At 41.6% G+C, this 20,421-nt stretch overlaps 1 protein-coding gene across 1 annotated transcript; it reads left to right on the top strand.

Moving 5' to 3' along the window:
- The first annotated feature begins 8,637 nt into the window (after window positions 1-8,637).
- On the top strand, window positions 8,638-11,224 carry LOC132456296 (uncharacterized). Its single transcript, XM_060050640.1, has 7 exons — window positions 8,638-8,737; window positions 8,826-8,942; window positions 9,174-9,249; window positions 9,335-9,592; window positions 10,079-10,250; window positions 10,359-10,507; window positions 10,594-11,224. The coding sequence occupies exons 4-7, from the start codon at window positions 9,463-9,465 to the stop codon at window positions 10,782-10,784; spliced, it is 642 nt and encodes a 213-aa protein (XP_059906623.1). The 5' UTR covers window positions 8,638-8,737; window positions 8,826-8,942; window positions 9,174-9,249; window positions 9,335-9,462; the 3' UTR covers window positions 10,785-11,224.
- The last annotated feature ends 9,197 nt before the right edge of the window (window positions 11,225-20,421 follow it).

Here is a 20,421-nt window from a genome sequence, read left to right on the forward strand (position 1 = left end):
CGTTCAGATGTACAAACGTGAAATGACCGTAAAAATGTGCGGTCCCCACGCCAGCTCCAGAGCTGTCGTACACACGTTTCTACAGCTATTGTTCCTTTGGCGACACTTAGAGGTGACGCTGGGAAACTGGGAAAAAAGGTGAAAACAATGACTCATCAGAGTGATTTGCACATCAGAGACACACTAATGAACAATTAACACACCTTGCAATTATATGGGTGGCTATAAAAGCATGCGCAATGGATGAAGAAAATTGTTTTAAAAATGGCTGCGTTAGCGTTGTTAGAGGACATCGCAAATGGTCAAATCCGAAGGGAACGTATATTTAGGGAACGCGAGGACTTACTCGCAAATGACGATGATTGGCTCATGAGCCGATTTCGTTTCCCCAGGCCAGTATTAGCTGTGCGCAGAGCTGCGGCCGGCCCTAGAGCGCCACACAGCCAGGAGCCAGGGGTTGTCCGTGCCCACACAGGTGCTGACCACGCTGGGGTTCCTGGCAACAGGGGCCTTCCAGCGGGAGCTGGCCGATCGGTCAGGAGTGTGCCAGTCCACCCTGAGCCGAGCCATGCCAGCTGTGTGGGACGGAATCATCCCAATGTCATCCAGGTACATCAAATTCCCATACAATGCTGTTGAACAGGCCCACATTAAAGCTCAATTTGCAGCAACAGCCGGTTTCCCTAATGTAATCGGAGCTGTTGACTGCACACATATTGCCATAAAAGCGCCATCACAGGATGAATTTGTTTACGTCAACAGGAAACACTTTCATTCTATCAATGTCCAAGTCATATGTGATGCGCAAATGCAGCTTCTTAACATCGTGGCAAGGTGGCCTGGTTCAACGCACGATTCATTCATTCTGACCAACAGCATGGTTGGGAACAGGCTGGAGGCTGGCACTGTGCGCGATGGGTGGCTTCTGGGTGAGTAAATGCTTTATTCGTGTAATTGTCCCGTATGTATAAACCAGCGTAATGCACATCTGGGGCTTGTGCACATCCAAATATCATTTTTCTCTGACGTGTTCAGTATTCACGTCAGTAAAAGCGGGCGTAGAAATGTAGAAATGTCGCCCGCGGTGCACTTCTGCATTCATTCATTGTGTGGTTTTTACGTTGTGTATTGTATTCTGCCTTCATCTGACCCCAGGTGACCGTGGCTACCCCCTAAGAACGTGGATGATGACCCCTCTTACAAACCCCAACACCGACCAAGAGAGGAGGTATAATGACCTCCATTCCCGGACGAGAATAATTGTGGAGAGGGCAATCGGCCTGCTGAAGGGACGGTGGCGATGCCTGGACAGGTCGGAGGGGATGCTACTGTACAGACCTGAGAAGGTGTGCCACATTGTGATGGCCTGTGGCGTCCTCCACAATGTGGCACACCGCCATGGCATACCACTGCCAGAGCAGCACAACCCCCCCACTGGAGGAACCGGATGCCGGACCCGTCAACTGCAACCCACCCCGAGGAGCCATACGGGCCCGGCAGAATGTGATTTCAAGCATGTAAAGAGGCAAGGACAGAATTTACTTTGACACTAGTGTATTTATTGACGCACTTATGTCACTGAGTACATTCATAAGCCGATCAAGGCGATCATTAATGCCACCGATGGCTCTGACGATTTCTGCCTGTGACTCCAGCACAGCTCGGGTGAGGACACGGCCGGTCGGGTGGTCAGCAGATGAATTCGAGGCGCCGCGTGCAGCGGAGCCGGTGGAGAAACCGGAGTCAGCGGTGACGCTGGAGACGCCGGGGCCGACGGAGGAGACGCCGGGGCCGACGGAGGAGACGCCGGGGCCGACGGAGGAGACGCCGGGGCCGACGGAGCAAACCGTGCCCTCTCCTTGCTTGTCTATTCAAAAATAAAAAGTTTAAGTTAATAAAAGTTTTTAAGTTAATAAACACGAGTCAAAGTCTTTAATATCCTGGCATCTTTACGCACGACTTATGTGTATTGTAAGCAGCCAATTGTATGACCAGTATAATTACAGCATTTATGACTTCAGCATATTTACCTTGGGGATGATCGTGTCCACTTCATGGGCTCCCACCACTCCGGTGAGAGCTGTGTCACCGATCAAAGCGGCCACTCTCAAATCGAAGGGGGAGAGTTCCCCCACTCCCGTCCCCCCACCTGTTGCGGTCATGCTTCGGCGGTGGGCAGAAACCCTCCGCTTCACTTCCACCTTGAGGTCTGACCACTTTTTTTTAATTTCAGAGTGTGTGCGCTGCTGAGACCCCACTGCATTGACGGCCTCGCAAACACGCTCCCACTCACTTCTCTTTTGTTTTGCATTTATCCCTGTTGACAGGGTTCCAAATAGCATATGCTTGCGCATTTCTACCTCGTGGAGCAAAATCTCGAGCTCGGACTCCGTGAAGTTTCGTTTTTTGCCTCTGTTCATGGTGCCAGGTGATCGGATTAAGAGGTGAATCTCAGGTCCAGAGGCCGATTTAAATGAAATTGCATATTTAAATGAGGGCGTGGACAGGGAGGAGTTTGGCACCTCGGCATGTGAGCTCAATTCCACGTTGATTGAGATGTACAAAAGAAACGTGCTTGGATCCATGCGTTCGCACACTTTGATACATCAGAATTTATTTGTGCGTAAGACAGTTTCTGGGTTTTGGCGTACGCCAAGTTTCAGTATGAAATCCACGCAAGTCTTAGTACATGAGGCCCCTGTTCCTCCTGGGGAGCAAAACGTACCTGCTTGTGGTTGATTACTTCTCCAGGTATGCTGAGATTGCGCAGTTATCGCACACCAGGTCCACCGATGTCATTGTCCATCTCAAGTCGATTTTTGCCAGGCATGGTATTCCTGAGGTCCTGATGTCTGACAACGGGCCGCAATTTTCTGGACAAGTTTTTGCTGGCTTTGCAGCCTCGTATGGATTCAGACACATCACCAGCAGCCCAAGGTTTCCGCAGAGTAATGGTGAAGCGGAACGGGCAGTACAGACTGTCAAAAATCTGCTGAAGAAGGCAGCAGACCCCTACCTGGCTCTACTCGCCTATAGAGCCACGCCTCTTCAGAGTGGATACAGTCCAGCTCAACTCCTTATGGGTAGGCGTCTTCGCACCACAGTGCCAATTCTTCCCACTCAGCTAGACCCTGCACTGCCTGATGGTGTAGCTTTCGCTAGGGAGGAAAGAGAGGTGGTGAGGAGGTCAGATGCTGAAAACTACAACAGGCGTCACCGTGTCAAAGCTCTCAGTGCTCTGACGGCTGGAGAACGGGTATGGGTAACTGACACAAAGACATCAGGAACCGTGCTTCAGAACCATTCCACTCCAAGGTCCTACTTGGTGGATCTACCCCAGGGGGTGGTGAGGCGCAACCGCAGTCACCTGATACCTCTACATACACCTACAAATGACAGAGGTTTTCCAACACAGCAAATACAAGAGACAACGCCTGAGCAGGCTCCTGTGATACCTGCTGTGACAACGCATGTTTCACCTACAGAGACTCCCACTCTCAGAACCAGGTCTGGGAGAGCTATAGTTGCACCTGGTAGACTTAGGCCCAATCCCGTTTCTTTGCTCACTGTCTCAACCCTACATCTCAACCCTAACCCTCATTGCTCATGCTCATTGCTACCCCTCATTGCTACCCTAACTGATCCCCTACCAAATGGGACAACCCTACCCTGTGACGTCATCATGGCCTCCCTGTGCCCCCTAGCAGATAACCAGACCCCTGGTAATGTTACAAGAGACAGACTGGCTGCCATTGTCTCGGGCAACGAGCAAGACCCATTGTAAAGATGTTTAACCTGAAATGGTATTTATATTTTGTAATTGGCACGGCCTGGCGAGACTGGCCACACTCACACTGGCAGATTTGAGCACGGTTAGGTGCTAAAACAGCCACGGCCACGGCCAGAAGGCCTAGTGTGAATGCACCCTTAGATAATAATCGGTTAAGAACAAGAACACTTTAGAAGAAACACTTTATTTAAATAAGAAACACTGAACCACACATCTAAAAATACACACAAACGCACACCTAAAAATACACACACACACTCTCTCATCTTTTGAGAGAATGGTGGAGAATCACATCTTCTCCACCATTCCGCCAACTTTGCCTCGCTCTCCTCATGCCTCGCCTGCCCCCTGGCACTCTCCTCTTGGAAGAGGTGCCTGGGGTGGTGGAAGAGGTGCCTGGGGTGGAGGAGCATGAGGGAGAGGTGGGAGGGCTGGTGGCAGTGGACTCAACGATGTCCTGAAAGAAAACGAATAAAAAGGAATTAGGAATTATATGCCAGAACTGGGTGATATGGCCATATGTTACGTACAATATGTGATAGCTATGTACACAATATAGTACTGCCAAAAAATACATTGATTAACCATGTAATATTACTAATATAATATATTAGTATAATAATACTTAGAGAATATTACTAATATAATATATATATATTAGTATATATAATATTACTTGTAGAATATTAATAATTAATAACTAATAATGTTACTAATATTACTTTCTATATTAGCTTTAAGAGTTAAGAGTTTATTGTTTACTGTTTTTTGTTTACTTTTTATAGTTAGTTAGTTAAGAGTTTATTGTTTATCTTATCTTATATTATAATTATTGTTTACTGTTTACTTTTTATTGTTATCTTAGAGTGTATTGTTTATCTTATATTGTATATAATTTAATATTGTGTTGTGTTTCTTTCTGTAAACTACTGGACAATCAATTTCCTTGAGGGAGTCATCCCAAAAGGATCAATAAAGCCTAATCTAATTTAATCTAATCTAATCTAATCTAATATATTAGTATAGTAAAGTTTATTTTTAACCTGGAGTCACGAGAACATGGAAGATCTGGATATCATACGACATCCAGCCCGGTCGTATGCATCCCGGTCTGCAGCCCGGTCTGCAGGCCGGGCTGCAGAGCCCGTTATCGGGCATGCATCCCGGCCGAGAACCGTGGTCGGGCGGCCTGCGAAAGTCGGCCGGGGACTTTCGCGATCTTCCGCGAAAGTCGGCCGGGGACTTCCGAGAGTCCGCTGCCGGGCTTCGAAGCCCGCGGCCGGGCTGCAGAGTATAATTAATAAAATAATTACTAGTTAATTACAGAGAAAATACTTACATTTGTGTTTTTCCAATCCTGTCACATCTTTTCGTCCTACATCTTGTCTAGGATATTTCTTGATTTTCCGTTTTCTCGCAAGGTATTGTGGGAGCAAGTCAGAACTGAAGCGCTTTGAGGGTGCCCATCGAAAATCTCAATTTTGAGGGGATGTTAGCCCTCCCCCTACCCCTTAAGCTACCTTTAAACTGGTATTGGGACATGGCTCCACGGCGCGTGAACGCGCAACAGCGAGGGTTAGGGCTGAGATTTTGAAGCGAGCAAAGGATTGAGATTCAACCTTAACCTGTGAAATACTGTGTTACTGTGTACTGTTCGTGTTCTAGCTTTGTACACTGGGGAGTATTTCGAATCTAACAGTATTTTATTTAGTTGTTAAACAATCTGCCTTTATTTACTTTGTTCTTCCTTACAGGGTTCAGATAGGGACATACCTTTCAACAAAGATGCAGAATAATCCTTTAAAGTGCGTATTGGAAGTTATTTTTTTTTTTAATATTTACACATAACATTCTCTGAAAATTGCCCTTTGAAATTGAAATGCAGGATTTTATCAGTTAAAAATATTATATCGGCAAAAATTCCAGTTTTAAAGTGACTATTTTGAGCAAGGCTTCAAAAACCATTGTTTTTTTATGTGATACGTCAAACGCGTCATATTACGTAGGAATTGGTAGACGCGGTCGCTGTTGCTGCCTCAGCTCTATGCGTAGTTGTGAGTAGTTACCGCGGTGAGCGGTCTTGTATTCACCCCCCCTGTGGTTTTTGGGTTTTTCTAATCGGTGAGATGAGGTTTTGTATCTGTGGGGGTTGTTCCAACTCCGACCTCCTGTCCGACCATCTCAGATTTCACAGTTTCCCCGATCGGAGAAAGGATGGAGCAGCCTTTCGAGCCTGGGTGCATTTTGTACAGGTGAAGAGAAAGGACTTTCTTTTCGCCTCTGTCACCAAATACTCGTTCATTTGCGCGGCTCACTTTAGACCAGAGGACTATGTTTCCGGGGACATGATGGAGTTCAAGATGGGTTTTCGGAGCGAGAAACGAGTGAGGCTGAAAGCCGGTGTGGTTCCCTCAATTCATGCCGCTCCAGCCGCAGCTTCGGGCTCAGCCACCGGCGGCAGTGAAGATCACGGACCGGTCAGAGATTCAACGATTCGGAAACGTGAACTGTGCACTGTAAGTTTGGTTTTCTGACGTTTACTAACTTCCTACATTAGTCAACATAATGACTTATGGTCAGTATCTTTTATTCTAAAGCAGCTTTGCTGTCTTGTAAAATCCATCAGTTTATACTGTAATCATGCTAAAATGTTAGCTAGCAACAGCATCCTATTTTATGAAACTTTTATGAAATCATCGTCATTAAGTTACCTGTTCAGCCGTAAACCGTCGACTAGAACATAAAGCAATTTAACTATTCAAAATGTTCTAAAACAACTTTAAAATAATACAAATTAATTAAATATATATGGGATAGGGGGTGAGTCAGCGATTTTTTGGCTAGGTGATTGACACTGACAGGCTGACGCCATGATGATGCTCCTTTGAGACGACTATGGAACTCCTAAAAAAGCTAATTTCTTGTGGTTAAAACGTTATTCAGAGACAGTTTCCGAGGCTGTTCACTTTGTTGGAGCGGTATTTGTGCTTTCCCGAACATCAGGCACTAGGCTACCACATGAGCGGTTTTTCAACGTCAGTGCGCACCGTGCGCACTAGACTGCCTGTCGATATGTTGCCGTTTCTAAATAAACTAGTAGACTATCAGGCTATCGGCTATCAGGGATTTTAAACAGTTTGAAATGAAATAGTATATGTAATGTTTTTCTTATTAGTTGCTGGGAAATACGGCACGTTTTGAAGCCACAGATGCGCCTACAGCCAGTGAAGACTCGGAGCAAGAGGCCGTCGCTTCCCTGGCTTCTCAGCCAAAATCTGTGCTTCACTTTGGCTCACAGTGTCACATAAGACCTCCTTATCGTTCATCAGGTAGTGTGACTTAACTCTTATATCTAGCTTTAGCTCTACATGTTCTTAGCCAACATATTCACTCTTTACATACTGTCACAATAATTAATTATCTATTTTATAGCTGGGATAGCTCAACAGTATATCCACTTTAATTTACATGAATAAGAACACCTCAGACCAAATGACTACAAAAACTAAACAATACTTTGTAAAAGTAGATTTTATTCCAGGTTTGTCGTATCTGATTGCATTATATTGTATAGGTGTAGTGGCCATTGAATATATGATGTTTTACATTTACAGTATATTAAGTAAATCTCTTTCAACCTAGCTATCCAGGTACAGACACAGACGGTCAGTGTGGGGACACAGACCGAACTCTGTGTATCATCAATTCCACTGCCCAGTCCAGTACAAACAGAGGATGAATCATCCTCTGTTTCAAGAGATCAACCAGATGACAGGTCATGGAGTGAAGTGGAAGAGATGAGCGTGTCATCTTCTGAGGAGGAGTCAGAGCCACAGCAGGGTTGTCAGTGGGACTTCGGGTAAGACAACTTCCTTAACTTTTAGATTTTGTTTTTTCAAAATTCTGTCCGTCAGAAATAATAAGTGTTTTGTTTTTCCAGAGTTGCAGACAAGTTCATTGTCTGTCTCACCCAGCTGATGGCTCTCTTCACCATTTGTCCTGCCTGTTGTGGGGAAACCCATGGTAACGTGGAGCAGCAGCAGGGAACATTTGTTCAGATCAAGCAAGTAAGAGGATATTGTACTCATATAAAAGTAAAGATGTGTGCTAACCTGTATTTATATTGTATATATTGTGTGTTTTTTGTGTTGTCATTTTTTACTTTATCAATTCACTTTTTTGACTGTTTAAGAGTTCTAATGGTCATTTTCATACACATCTCTTAGGTCTGTGCAGCTTGTGGGTTCGAGCGTGTCTGGCAGAACCAGCCAGTGCTGCATAGAAACATGCCAGCCTGCAACCTGATGCTTAGTGGGGCCATCCACTTTTCTGGTTGTATGGCTACACAAACACTTAGGATGTTAAAACTGTTTGGCCTTCAATGTTTTACTGCAAACACATTCTTCCGCCATCAACGCCTTTACACAATTCCCACCATTGTGCAGGCGTGGAAGAATGAGCAAGCTGGCATAGTCAGCCAGCTGAAGGAGATGGGGGGGGGTCTAATCCTCTCAGGTGACTGCAGGTATAACACCTCGCTTGTATACTTTTATATGTTACCGTTACGTGCCGTAGTGTGTTGGTTTTGGGCTTGTTTCGTTTTGTGTTTTGTGTTCAGGCTTGCCCCGTACCGGTGACCGCCAGCAGCATAGGACCAGCTTCTATTGGTCGCCAGTGAGGGTGCCGTGTGTTGTTTGCTGATCCTTGCCAAATCTTTGCATGTGTCCCGTCTTCGCGTGTGGAGATCGCCTTCAGTTTATTTTTGTGGTTCTGAGTAGCTAAGTAACAGTATCCATTGCAGTGTTTTTTGGCTTAAATGTTTTAATTAATTAAGCTATTCATCATGACATTCATAGGTCAGACTCTCCTGGTCATTGTGCCAAGTATGGGACCTACACCGTGATTGAGGACCGCATCAACAGGGTTTTGGATCTTCAACTTGTCCAAGTAAATTACCATTAGTGGACACACAAATCAGTTGTTCTCTTTTTGATGTGGCACACTTTCTTATATGACTGATTAATGTTTTTTACAGAGCTCAGAGGTACCAAGCAGCAACTGGTGTGAGCTGGAGGGTTTGAAGCGAACCATAGCATTTCTCAAGGAGCAACACTTGCAAGTTTCAGCCCTTATTACCGACAGAAATCGCCAGGTAAAGACAAACAAGAAAGACATATGTATCAGTGTATTCATTATATGTTCCCCTACATTAATTTTACAGTGGGCTGTTGATTTTGATTTTTGGAGCAAATGCTCAAAAAAGCCTTACTAATTTATTTATTTTTGTACGATATTTTCTTTGCTTTATTAGACAGATTTGTACCCACTGTGCCACTGGCGCCCCAGCCTTACTAATTTTAAGAAATGTTGTCTCATTCTTTAGGTTGCCAAGTGGGTGCGGGAGGAGTTGTGCCCTGAAGGAACAAGTCACTTCTTTGACATCTGGCATGTTGGTAAAAGTAAGTAACTTGATGTTTATAGGTTTGTTTAGATGAACACTTGGTTAAAATAAAAACATAAAATTGTGTTTATGTTCTGAAACAGGCATAGGAAAAGCGCTAGATGCTGCTGCAAAGGAGAGGGGTTGTGAGGACCTTAAGCTGTGGAGGCCATCGATTGTCAACCACCTATACTGGACTGCAGCTTCCACACCTAATGGGGATCCAAATGTAATGGAGGCCAAGTGGCAAAGCATGGTGAACCATGTTCAGGACATCCATGAACATGACAGTCCTGGATTTCCCTCCTGTGCACATCTCCCTTTGGAGGGAGAAGCAAGGAACAAGCAGTGGCTGGAACCAGGTACAACATACTACTACATGTGTGGCTGAATATGATTAGAGGTCAAAGTTCTTGTTGGTGCGTTGTTCATTTGTGTTCCACAGCACTCCATCAATATACAGCCCCGCGAAGAAAAAAAAATTAAGCCACCAGTCTGGATTTTTCTTAAATCGTTATCCCTGAATTACTTATTGAAAATGCTCTAAATGACAATATTTTTATTGTTAATTTGGTATAAATGTGGTCATTAGTTTATATTATAGAATCATAATGTTCATACTACTCAAACATATGCCATTAAAGAGTAAAACAAGAGACACTGAACATTTGAAGTGGTCTCTTAATTTTTTCTGGAGCTGTATAACCCAGTGTGCTCACACATAAACAAAGTACTGTTCAAACTTGTGTGATACTGGAAGTAATTATATAATCATGCCTAATCAGTGTATGTAACTAATATGGACATCTATTAACATTGGAACACATGTTATGTTGTTGTTTATGCAGGATCAACTGTAGCTATTAAGTTGGAGAGTGTCACTACAAGAACAGCATTGTTGAAGGATGTTCGGCAGTTGTCCCCACAGCATCAGACCTTTTCCCTGGAGGCCTTTCACTCGCTTATCCTCCACTTTGCACCTAAGCACACTGGCTTCTCCTTCCTTGGGATGTACAGCAGGTAAATAGTGTGATATTGAAATGAGTATGGTACAGTGAGGCTGCAACTGCATTCATTTTAAATTGGTACTTGGATATAAGAGCAGCTTGTGAATTGCTTTTTCTACAGGCTTCTCTTGGCAGCCCTGCATTACAACCACAATGGAAGTCGAGAGGTTGCACGAACACATGACGGCGAGGTTCAATATGGAGTTCGTTACCCAAGGTTCCGCAAAGGAGGCTGGGTCGTCCGCCCTGTCAAGGAGAAGCCATCGTACGGTAAGCTGTTTTAGTTTTTTATTACTTTATTACTTACTTTTATTAAGTCCCTGAATTGGATCTAAACATTTGTTTTCTTTCTTCAGCTTATGCATCTGCCCTTATGGAGTCTCTGATTGAGGCCTACTCCAGGTCACCAAGGAGTCTACAAGAGAGCTCAGCTGACTTGTCCTCCTCTGCACCTGCCCCCCTTTCCACATCCTTCCAGATGATCAGCAAGGATGAGGCTGTTGGCTTGTATCTTGCACGACACACACGTTTTAACACAGGAAATTAGTGTTAAAACACTGTTAGGTATTTTGTACACTATATTGTAAAGCCACATTTAATCTCAGAGATAGATGTGGGACCATGGAGTTATGTGGTATCTGCATTTGCAACCAAGAGAAAGACACATCTATTGGCACATGGATCCATTCAGGGAAAGATCCCTCTTTACTTGAACTTCTGGATTCTTAAATTATTTCCCCCATTCTGATTATCTGCATTTTATTATTAATGAAGTTAATAACAAAACTATTCTTTCCCTAGGTTTTTTCTGGAGGTTTGCCTGCGGTTACCACCTGGTCCTGCTTGACACCCACGCTTTGGTTGAAATAAGTTTATGTTCTAGTCTACAGTTTATGTATGCTACACAGGAATATTTTATGAAGTTCTAATCCTGTATCTTAGTTTTGTTGCTGTGGTTAATTTTACGTTTAAATTTGTATTGCAGTATGTTCCTTTTGTTTTTAAACTGCAAGAACTAAATATTATAAGAAAAGAATCATTAAAAGTTTCTATAAAATAAGACATTATTTTTATTGACTGTCATTTAAATGAGGCCACCCAAAACCTTTATAAACCCCATGTTCCTCTGGAAACTGCCGTCTGATGGCAGACACAATGCATGCAGGTAAGGGCTTCCTGATGTGCCTGCCATGAATTCCATAGGCCCAGCGGACAACCTGCCTGTATGCGGTGTAACGATACTGCCTTTAGGATAGGGAAACAATATCGACAGTTAAACTTAGTCATCAAAAAGGGTGATATTGTTAATGGTATTAATAAGGTAAATTACAATAGAAAAAAAATCAATTGAGTTCTGATATTGCTACCAATTAATGTATTTAAATGTTTAATGTTTTCAGTTATATAAAATTGGTAAAGTCCATTCAACATATAAAGCAAGTCACAAATTCTGGGTTTCAGCAGGTTTCAAAACCCCAGAATCTGTGACTTGAGCTCTATTTACTTGGTAAACTAGGATCTTTTTATAGTTATTTTATTAAGGAATGTGGACAACTGAACATACTCGTGTGTGCTGGCCTGCAGAGGGCCATGCTCCTGTTTGAAGGCCAAGTATGCTACCTGGAGCACAAAGGGGTTCAGACAGCATCCCTCAAAGCCTGGATGCAGAGTCAGGCATGTTACGTCTGGTCTGGGGTTTAGCGTCTCCACTAGAGCCCAGAAGGGATCCACCTCCCTGCAACACATGCTCTCCTCAGCTGAGCTCATTGGCTGGCATTTCCCACACAAGCACCTATCAAAAGAAAATGTGAGGTTAACTTCGCTCGTTTCTTTCAGTTTGATCGCGCACTCTCTCGCTCGCCCACCCGTCCGTCCGCCGGAGCAGGATTACTATTGCAACAACACATCAGTAGGGTAAAAATAACCTGTCTCACGACGGTCTAAGCCCAGCTCACGTTCCCTATTAGTGGGTGAGTTATACATCCTGTAGATTCATATATAATCAAGTACTAGTAAAGTTATGCCTGTTAAATATTGATCCGTGGCCATCATTTGCTGTCATTAGCTAATATTAACTCAAGCTAATGCCAGTCACTCACCAAGACACCTGCCCAATTCTCCACTGATTCTCTTGACACCACAACTCTATCTCCCTCCTATTGCCATGGTGTCTCCCCCTATTAGGTGGTTGCTGTTCTCCCTCACGGCTAGCTGGCTCAAAATTGTACGGAAGTGGTCCGAAACTGTTATCCATTGTTATGTTGCCTATGTAGTCTATGATGATTAGAACGTCCATCTACCAATTCCTACGTCACGCTCGAAACGAGCGTTTGAGATGCGGAAGTAAAATTGGATCACAAAAACGGCTCAAGATGCCGTTTAGTGTAGATTTATTAATAAAAACTAAGAAATCGTGTATTCGAATTTTTTTCCTATATGATTCTTCATTGCAGTATCTAACTTCCAATACGCACTTTAAGGTCTGATGAGACAAAGGCAGTCTACCCTTTGTTCTCTAGAAAGGGGAGATGTGGTATTATTGCAATTTAGTTCATAATAATAATAACGTGATAGGAACCTATGTGTTGGGGGAAGGTTTAGCCGGATGCACGGGAAGGGTTGACCACTTGGGCTGTTTCCCAAAGTGAAGGCTGCAGCCTTGCTAGGACGCGTCCTTGCTAGTCGCGTCCTATGGAGATGAGGCTAGAATGCTAGCTCGAGTGCTTCCTAGCGTTTGTAACGTTCAGACTTTGGAACGACTTGGTAGTGTGGAAGCGCTTCCGCTTTTTAATACTGCGTGTCCGCTTGTAAACACATGTGCGCTTATGAATAAAACATGTCAGCAATCAAGCTGATCGATATTTATTTGACTTTTGTCTGTTATGAATGCGGTCATGTCTCCTTCGCATGGAGCCTCTTTGGGGAAGTCACAAAAGCTTTGTTGCGGTTGATAGAATCGTCTTTATTAAAAGGAATATCCATTCAATTTTTATAAAACAAAGTGAAATTGTCTGAGAACTTAATTCATGCATCACATTTACAGTACGTTTGATTACTATTATGCAGGGGGGAAAAGACAAAGAAAGAGATGATAAACATGTATTTATTTTGATATATTATTTAACTGATCTGATTCATTCATTCATATATGCCTACAATCTACCAGTGGTTTGAACACATAAGTATATCATATAAAATACAATTATATACGTTCATTAAAAATTACAAACATTGCAAATGATCGGTTGTGCATAAATTTTACAACATTGGATAGTGGCACTATCCCTTCCACCGGTAAACAAATGTTTGCGCGCCACCCGGCGCACAAAAGCCTCCGTTTGCTGGGCTGACCCTAAAAAAAACGATTCAACACAAACATAAATAGGTATACATAAGTAATGTAATCTTGTGAGCGAGTAAATTGACATTGGTGACAGTGGTGTTTAACACCAGCTACGTCCATGCAAAATATAGCAACGTATCATTAAGTTGCAAAAACGTTTGAAAAGTGGCATAGGTCTTTAGGCTTGATTATTTGCGTTAACATGATGAATCTATAAATAGCAATACGGCTTAAAATATTTCTGAAAACTAATATAACTTCACTTCATTTGAACGTCGACTGCGCTGCCATTTTCAAGAACCCGCCCAGTGAACGCAGAGGATTGTGGGTAGTTTTGGCTCATCTAGGATGCAGCGATGCATCCTTGAAAAATCTCGGAATTCTCAAAAACAAAGGACGCAAAAATGGTGCAGCTTTCGAGTGTCCTCAACATTGGAACAGTGCTTGTCGGAGTTCTATGACGTAGCGTCCTTAAAAGGGCGGCCGTTGAGCATGCTTCTTTGACATTGGGAAACAGCCTTGGGCCGTTTCTCATTTTGGGTACTTGTGCGTGCTCGTGTGCTCGTGGACTCGTGAAACGTCATCAGTCGTTGCCCGAGCACTGTTCCAATTCGAAGTACGCATCAAGCGAGTACTGTCGTAAAACCCGGAAGTGTTCTTGATGCGTGCTCGATCTCGCCGTTTCACCGAGCATGCATCGGAGGTGGCTCGTGTGTACTTGCAACCGCTATAAATCCCAGGATGCATTTCGCACTCGCAGCAGTACGATGGCGGACAATATGGAGAAGACGCACAACTGTAGCTTAAGTTACTCTTAACTTATATATATATATATATTTATATGATATAATAATAATAATAATATAAGATAATATATAAATATATATATATAAAGTCGTGTGTGTATAGCTTATACACATGACAGGACACGCATATCTTTTCTATTTTTATTCATTCAGAATATTTACATACTATTTGAAAATGAAAGAGGCTGGGATTTTGTTTTATATCATTTGTTTATATTGTTCAGTAGTATATGCCTAAATGAGGCCGTAGCACAGTTAAAGGACGAGCAGAGGTGGTGACGTCATCGAGTCCGCTGCTGTTCCAATTGCAGGTACGTACTCGCGTGCTCGCAAGTCTGTGCTTGAAGTACGGACTTGCCAAGTACGTACTTGCAAGTCTTCGAGTGCGTAGTACGTGTGCTAGGAATTGAGAAACGGCCTTGATACTCTGGCTGCGTGGTTCAATAAAGTGGTAGCCTGTTAACAGTGAACTCGCGTGTGTTATTATTCAGTAAACACAACAGTAACCATGACGAAATCGGACAAGATAACAAAAACATATGGAAAAATGTCAGCTGACAGTAAATCAAAGCAGGTTTTTGAGAATTTTTTGGCATAAAATGATTTAATTTCTTCTATGAAAGGGACTACATTACTATATAGAGTGGTGAATTCACGCCCCTTCCGGTAGAGCTCATGGGCCCTATGAGATTGAAAAATATGAATGGGTGTCAATGGAGAGAAATAATTATTTTCTGGTCCCAGTCTTTATATGCCCTGGATTACACATATGTTGTTTGTGGATTTAAAGGATAATTTTTCATGCAAAGAGTTGGACCGTTTATTGTGCAATTGTTCAGATAAAGGCTGTAGAGAAAACACAACAAGAAAGACTACACGGCTCGTATGTGACGTCACGCTCCCTGCGACTGGCGTGGAGAAGACCGACAATCTTCCCATCGGCCTAACTGAAACTCTGCACGTGTCCCGACTTATAATGGTTTTCACCTCTTTCTATGCTTTTATCCTCGCCTTGAAAAAAAGTGGTGAAGTGGAGCAGAGAGATCGCCATCTCTGTACTGAGTTCCAAGTGCGGGTGTGGTGACGTATATCATATGCGTCGAGAGCAGCGAAGAGCTGTAGTTCACAAAGCGGCCTCACATAAAACCTAAAATTATCAAACTTCTTCACGAAATTTTTTTGTTTTCTTTGCATGAAAAATTATCATTTAAATCCACAAACAACATATGTGTAATCCAGGGCATATAAAGACTGGGACCAGAAAATAATAATTTTCTCTCCATTGACACCCATTCATATTTTTCGATCTCATAGGTCCAATGAGCTCTACCGGGGCGTGACTTCGCCACTCTATTGGGGGTCATATTCAACAAATTAAAATACATACAGAAGGTGGCAAGCTTAAATTCAGTTGGTATTCTGGCTTACCACTAGTGTTGCACCGATGCCATTTTTTGGCTCCGATACTGATACCGATACCTGGCTGTGCAGTATCGGCCGATACCGATACCATACCGATACCACTCTGTTTGAAATTGATGTGTGTGTGTGTATATATGAAGAGCTGCATACTACTTGGATGTAAAATCATTGCCATCATGGCTTTGTCAAGCTGCTGCCTACCTTTGTGAAGCAGGAAGACTAATACAAAGTGAATCCAGTAGAACTTTTGGTAACACTTTACTTGAAGGTACCGTCATAAGAGTGACATGACATTGTCATAAGAGTGACATGACACAGGCATAAAAATGTCATAAACATTATGTCAATGTCATTAAACGTTTATGACTGTTGTCATTAAGTGTCATTCGATTTGGTAATGACAAGTTGACATTATTTTGGTTGTCTTCATTATGACAACTTGACATTAATCAAGGTGACATAACCAGAATTTGTCTTTGTCATGACAACTTGACATTAAATTTGTTTGCGATGTCCTTATTATGACAACGTGACATTATTCAAAGTGACATTACTAGAAAATGTCTTTGTCATGACAACTTGACATTAAATTTGTTTGAGATGTCCTTATTATGACAACGTGACATTATTCAAAGTGACATTACTAGAAAATGTCTCTGTCACGACAACCTGACATTAACAAAATATGCATCTATTTTTGTGTTTATGGCAAGTTGACAATGATAATTAGCTGTGCAAGGTTAAAGACCAATTCTAGCACTTGGTCATTGATGTTTGACAGAATACCAAAAACTGACTGTCATGACATCATTATGACAATGTAATGACAAAATTCTTTGACCTAAAGTCAGGGATTAAAGTGAAAAAAAATCTTCTGACTGAAATTTTATTCGCGCTACAGCCAAGTCACGTGCAGTGTGTGAAACATGTTCCAGGTTAGGTTACTTGACACCTGCTTAAGAAATACAAATGTATAAGACGTCAGCACCAAATGCAGCCATCACGTTTAAATACTCGACCAATACTGTTTTATATCTATTGCAATTTTTTTGTTGTCTTTTCAATTAGACTCTAAGATTTTTTTTTTGCAAAGCTTGTCTCATATTTTTTTGCACCATGAACCGTAAGGCTTGCCATCGTTCCCCGTTTCCGTCAGCCATGCCCATCTCCATTTATTTTTTTGTGTTTTATCAATATCCGATACATCAGAGCCGTCAATCATTATAAGGGAGTTCATACTAGCTTAACTTTCGCTCTGACACTGAACACTAACACAACAAAGAGACGTAAGATGTGGCGCGAAAATGGTGTGTATATATATACATTTGTATATAATATATTTAATATATATTTAATATATAATCGGGATGTACATTAAAATGCTTGTGTTTTCAGTCAATTTTAACGGTAGACCTTTTAAATACTCACTATATAATTTGACAATTTTACCGGCGTTGACGTATGACGACATAATACACGCGTGTATTATGTCCATGTTCGAAACTGCATACTACCGTACTGCCGACTACATACTGCGCAGTATGTACTGTATACTGCATACTGAATGTGGGATTCAGTATGCAGTATACAGCAGACCGACTACACCGCAGTATACAGTATGCAAGTTTCCCAGAATGCATTTCGCGGCAGCGGTAAAGCTGCTAAAAGCTGTTTTAATTCTCGCTTCAGTGCTGTTAATACATCACTTACTTAAGTTTTAATATTTTTTTATGCGAGAAAGTACCTATTTAGATCCTTAATATGCAATTAGTTTATCCAAATGACGCCTGTTTGTAAATTTGTCCCGACGTTATCGGAGATGTGAAGTGGCCTCTGTGAACTCCAAATGACGGAAATCCGTCGTAGCGACGGAGAACTTTAATCCATGCCTAAAGTAAAGTGGTAGCATTTTGATCTGACATTAACATATCATGAAGGATAAACTGACTGTCATGACATCATTATGACAATGTAATGACAAAATTCTTTGACCTAAAGTAAAGTGGTAGCATTTTGATCTGTCATTAACATATCATGAAGGATAAACTGACTGTCATGACATCATTATGACAATGTAATGAAGAAATTCTTTGACCTAAAGTAAAGTGGTAGCATTTTGATCTGTCATTAACATATCATGAAGGATAAACTGACTGTCATGACATCATTATGACAATGTAATGACAAAATTCTTTGACCTAAAGTAAAGTGGTAGCATTTTGATCTGTCATTAACATATGATGAAGGATAAACTGACTGTCATGACATCATTATGACAATGTAATGACAAAATTCTTTGACCTAAAGTAAAGTGGTAGCATTTTGATCTGTCATTAACATATCATGAAGGATAAACTGACTGTCATGACATCATTATGACAATGTAATGAAGAAATTCTTTGACCTAAAGTAAAGTGGTAGCATTTTGATCTGTCATTAACATATCATGAAGGATAAACTGACTGTCATGACATCATTATGACAATGTAATGACAAAATTCTTTGACCTAAAGTAAAGTGGTAGCATTTTGATCTGTCATTAACATATCATGAAGGATAAACTGACTGTCATGACATCATTATGACAATATAATGAAGAAATTCTTTGACCTAAAGTAAAGTGGTAGCATTTTGATCTGTCATTAACATATCATGAAGGATAAACTGACTGTCATGACATCATTATGACAATGTAATGACAAAATTCTTTGACCTAAAGTAAAGTGGTAGCATTTTGATCTGTCATTAACATATCATGAAGGATAAACTGACTGTCATGACATCATTATGACAATGTAATGAAGAAATTCTTTGACCTAAAGTAAAGTGGTAGCATTTTGATCTGTCATTAACATATCATGAAGGATAAACTGACTGTTATGACATCATTATAACAATGTTTTTATTCTAACATCATTGACAATTTTATTAACATATGAACTGGCTGTCATCATCATTATCACGACACAAGGTCACAACATTATACTATACACGTTACAATGTGCTTAGAAACCTCTTCTGCTCAACACTCATGTCATGATTACTGACCATGAACATGTTGCATGTATTTCCCTTACCATTTTTACTCAAACTAATGGGTAAAAGCTGCTTTTGATCACCCTTACAGAATACTTTGCTGCTCCTGACCAGTAGCTATCAACAACATCAAACTTAACTCAAAATCTAGAGGTCTAATGACTCAAATCAAACTTAACCAGCTATTGCTGGCATACATTGTGACTTCTGGGCCTGTAATAACTGCAACATTGCTACAAAACAAGCAAACACAAATACTGGAAAAAGTTTCTTAACAAAATATGAACAACAATAAAAACTATTGACTAATTGGCTTTATGCACAGCTCCAAGACTTCCTGAAATAAGCCAGCTCGTTTATTTCATGTCTTACATTATTGGACCAACTGATTAATCCAGGTGTGCCTGACCATTGTTGTGAGGTCAGACACACCTGGATTAATCAGTTGGTCCAATAATGTAAGACATGAAATAAACGAGCTGGCTTATTTCAGGAAGTCGTGGAGCTGTGCATAAAGCCAATTGTCTAATGATTAGGTCATTTTGTAAGTGATCGGCAGTAGTTCACCTGCATTTTTTTTGTGCGTCAGTGTGCTCGCCATTTCTGCTGTTATGGCTTCCCTGCACCTCTCTGTGAAGGTGGAGATTTTGTCATGGCTATCTTTACTCAAACCCTCAAATATGTCTGGGAAAATGATGTGGACCTCAGCGATTGGGGCGGTCCTTGCTATGGAGTTCCAGTCCACCCCCAAATGCTCAAAGGCTCGCTTCATGGATCCAGTTTTTTTGAAGCTCTTGAGAGCCCTCATGTAGCGCCGCACCACGCCATCGATGGTTGTCACTTGGAAGAGAAGATGACAAAATTTGAATTAGTTATGATTGATTTCCTTAAAGGAGAAGTTTGGTGTTAGACCTAAGCCCCATTGTTCAAGCTCATCACATGTGGTCCATAGGAAAAAGAAGAAAATTTATTTGAATACTATTATTTATTCATATTTATTAATTTGAATACTATTCAAATAGTCAACTATTCAACGATTCGATTCGGAGAAGTCTGATTCGACTGAACCTCGTCAAATAGTCGCAAAATGTGGTTGTGGAAAACAAAAAAGGATTCTGAATATATAGGGGGGCTCCCTGCTGCAGTGCTGAACATCTGATTTTACACAGAATTTATGTTTTCTTATATTATAATGAGACTGAAGTATTTGTTTATTCGGGTGTTTAAACTCTTTTTTTCTGTAGCAGAAAGAAATGCAAATGAGATCATGAATCAATAAACATCATGAATCAACGATTAGTCGACTGAGGGCAAAATCTGACAAATCAGACTCGACTATGAAAATCTTTAGTCGAGGACAACCTTTGGTGCAACATACACTGAGTTATGGTCAGGCAGCTAAAGCTGACCTAATGGAGAGAATGGCCTTAAGTTTCACTTTTATGCTATATGCTCCATGAAGTAAGCTTTAGCTGTAACTTGATTTATGTAGTGCCAAATGTTCTTGTTCTTTTTGACTACTACTTGGTACACAGACACCTCAAACAAGAGGATAATGTTGATGAACAATTAGGTCA

The sequence above is a fragment of the Gadus macrocephalus genome, chromosome 4, assembly GCF_031168955.1.
Source record: "Gadus macrocephalus chromosome 4, ASM3116895v1".
NCBI classification, from domain to species: Eukaryota; Metazoa; Chordata; class Actinopteri; order Gadiformes; family Gadidae; genus Gadus; species Gadus macrocephalus.

Bases quoted from the DNA above. Each gene is read 5' to 3' on its own strand.
- LOC132456296 (XM_060050640.1), top strand. From the start codon at position 9,463: ATGGAGGCCAAGTGGCAAAGCATGGTGAACCATGTTCAGGACATCCAT. The intron at 9,593-10,078 runs GTACAACATACT...TTGTTTATGCAG, and splicing joins CAAGCAGTGGCTGGAACCAG to GATCAACTGTAGCTATTAAG. The intron at 10,508-10,593 runs GTAAGCTGTTTT...TTCTTTCTTCAG, and splicing joins CAAGGAGAAGCCATCGTACG to CTTATGCATCTGCCCTTATG.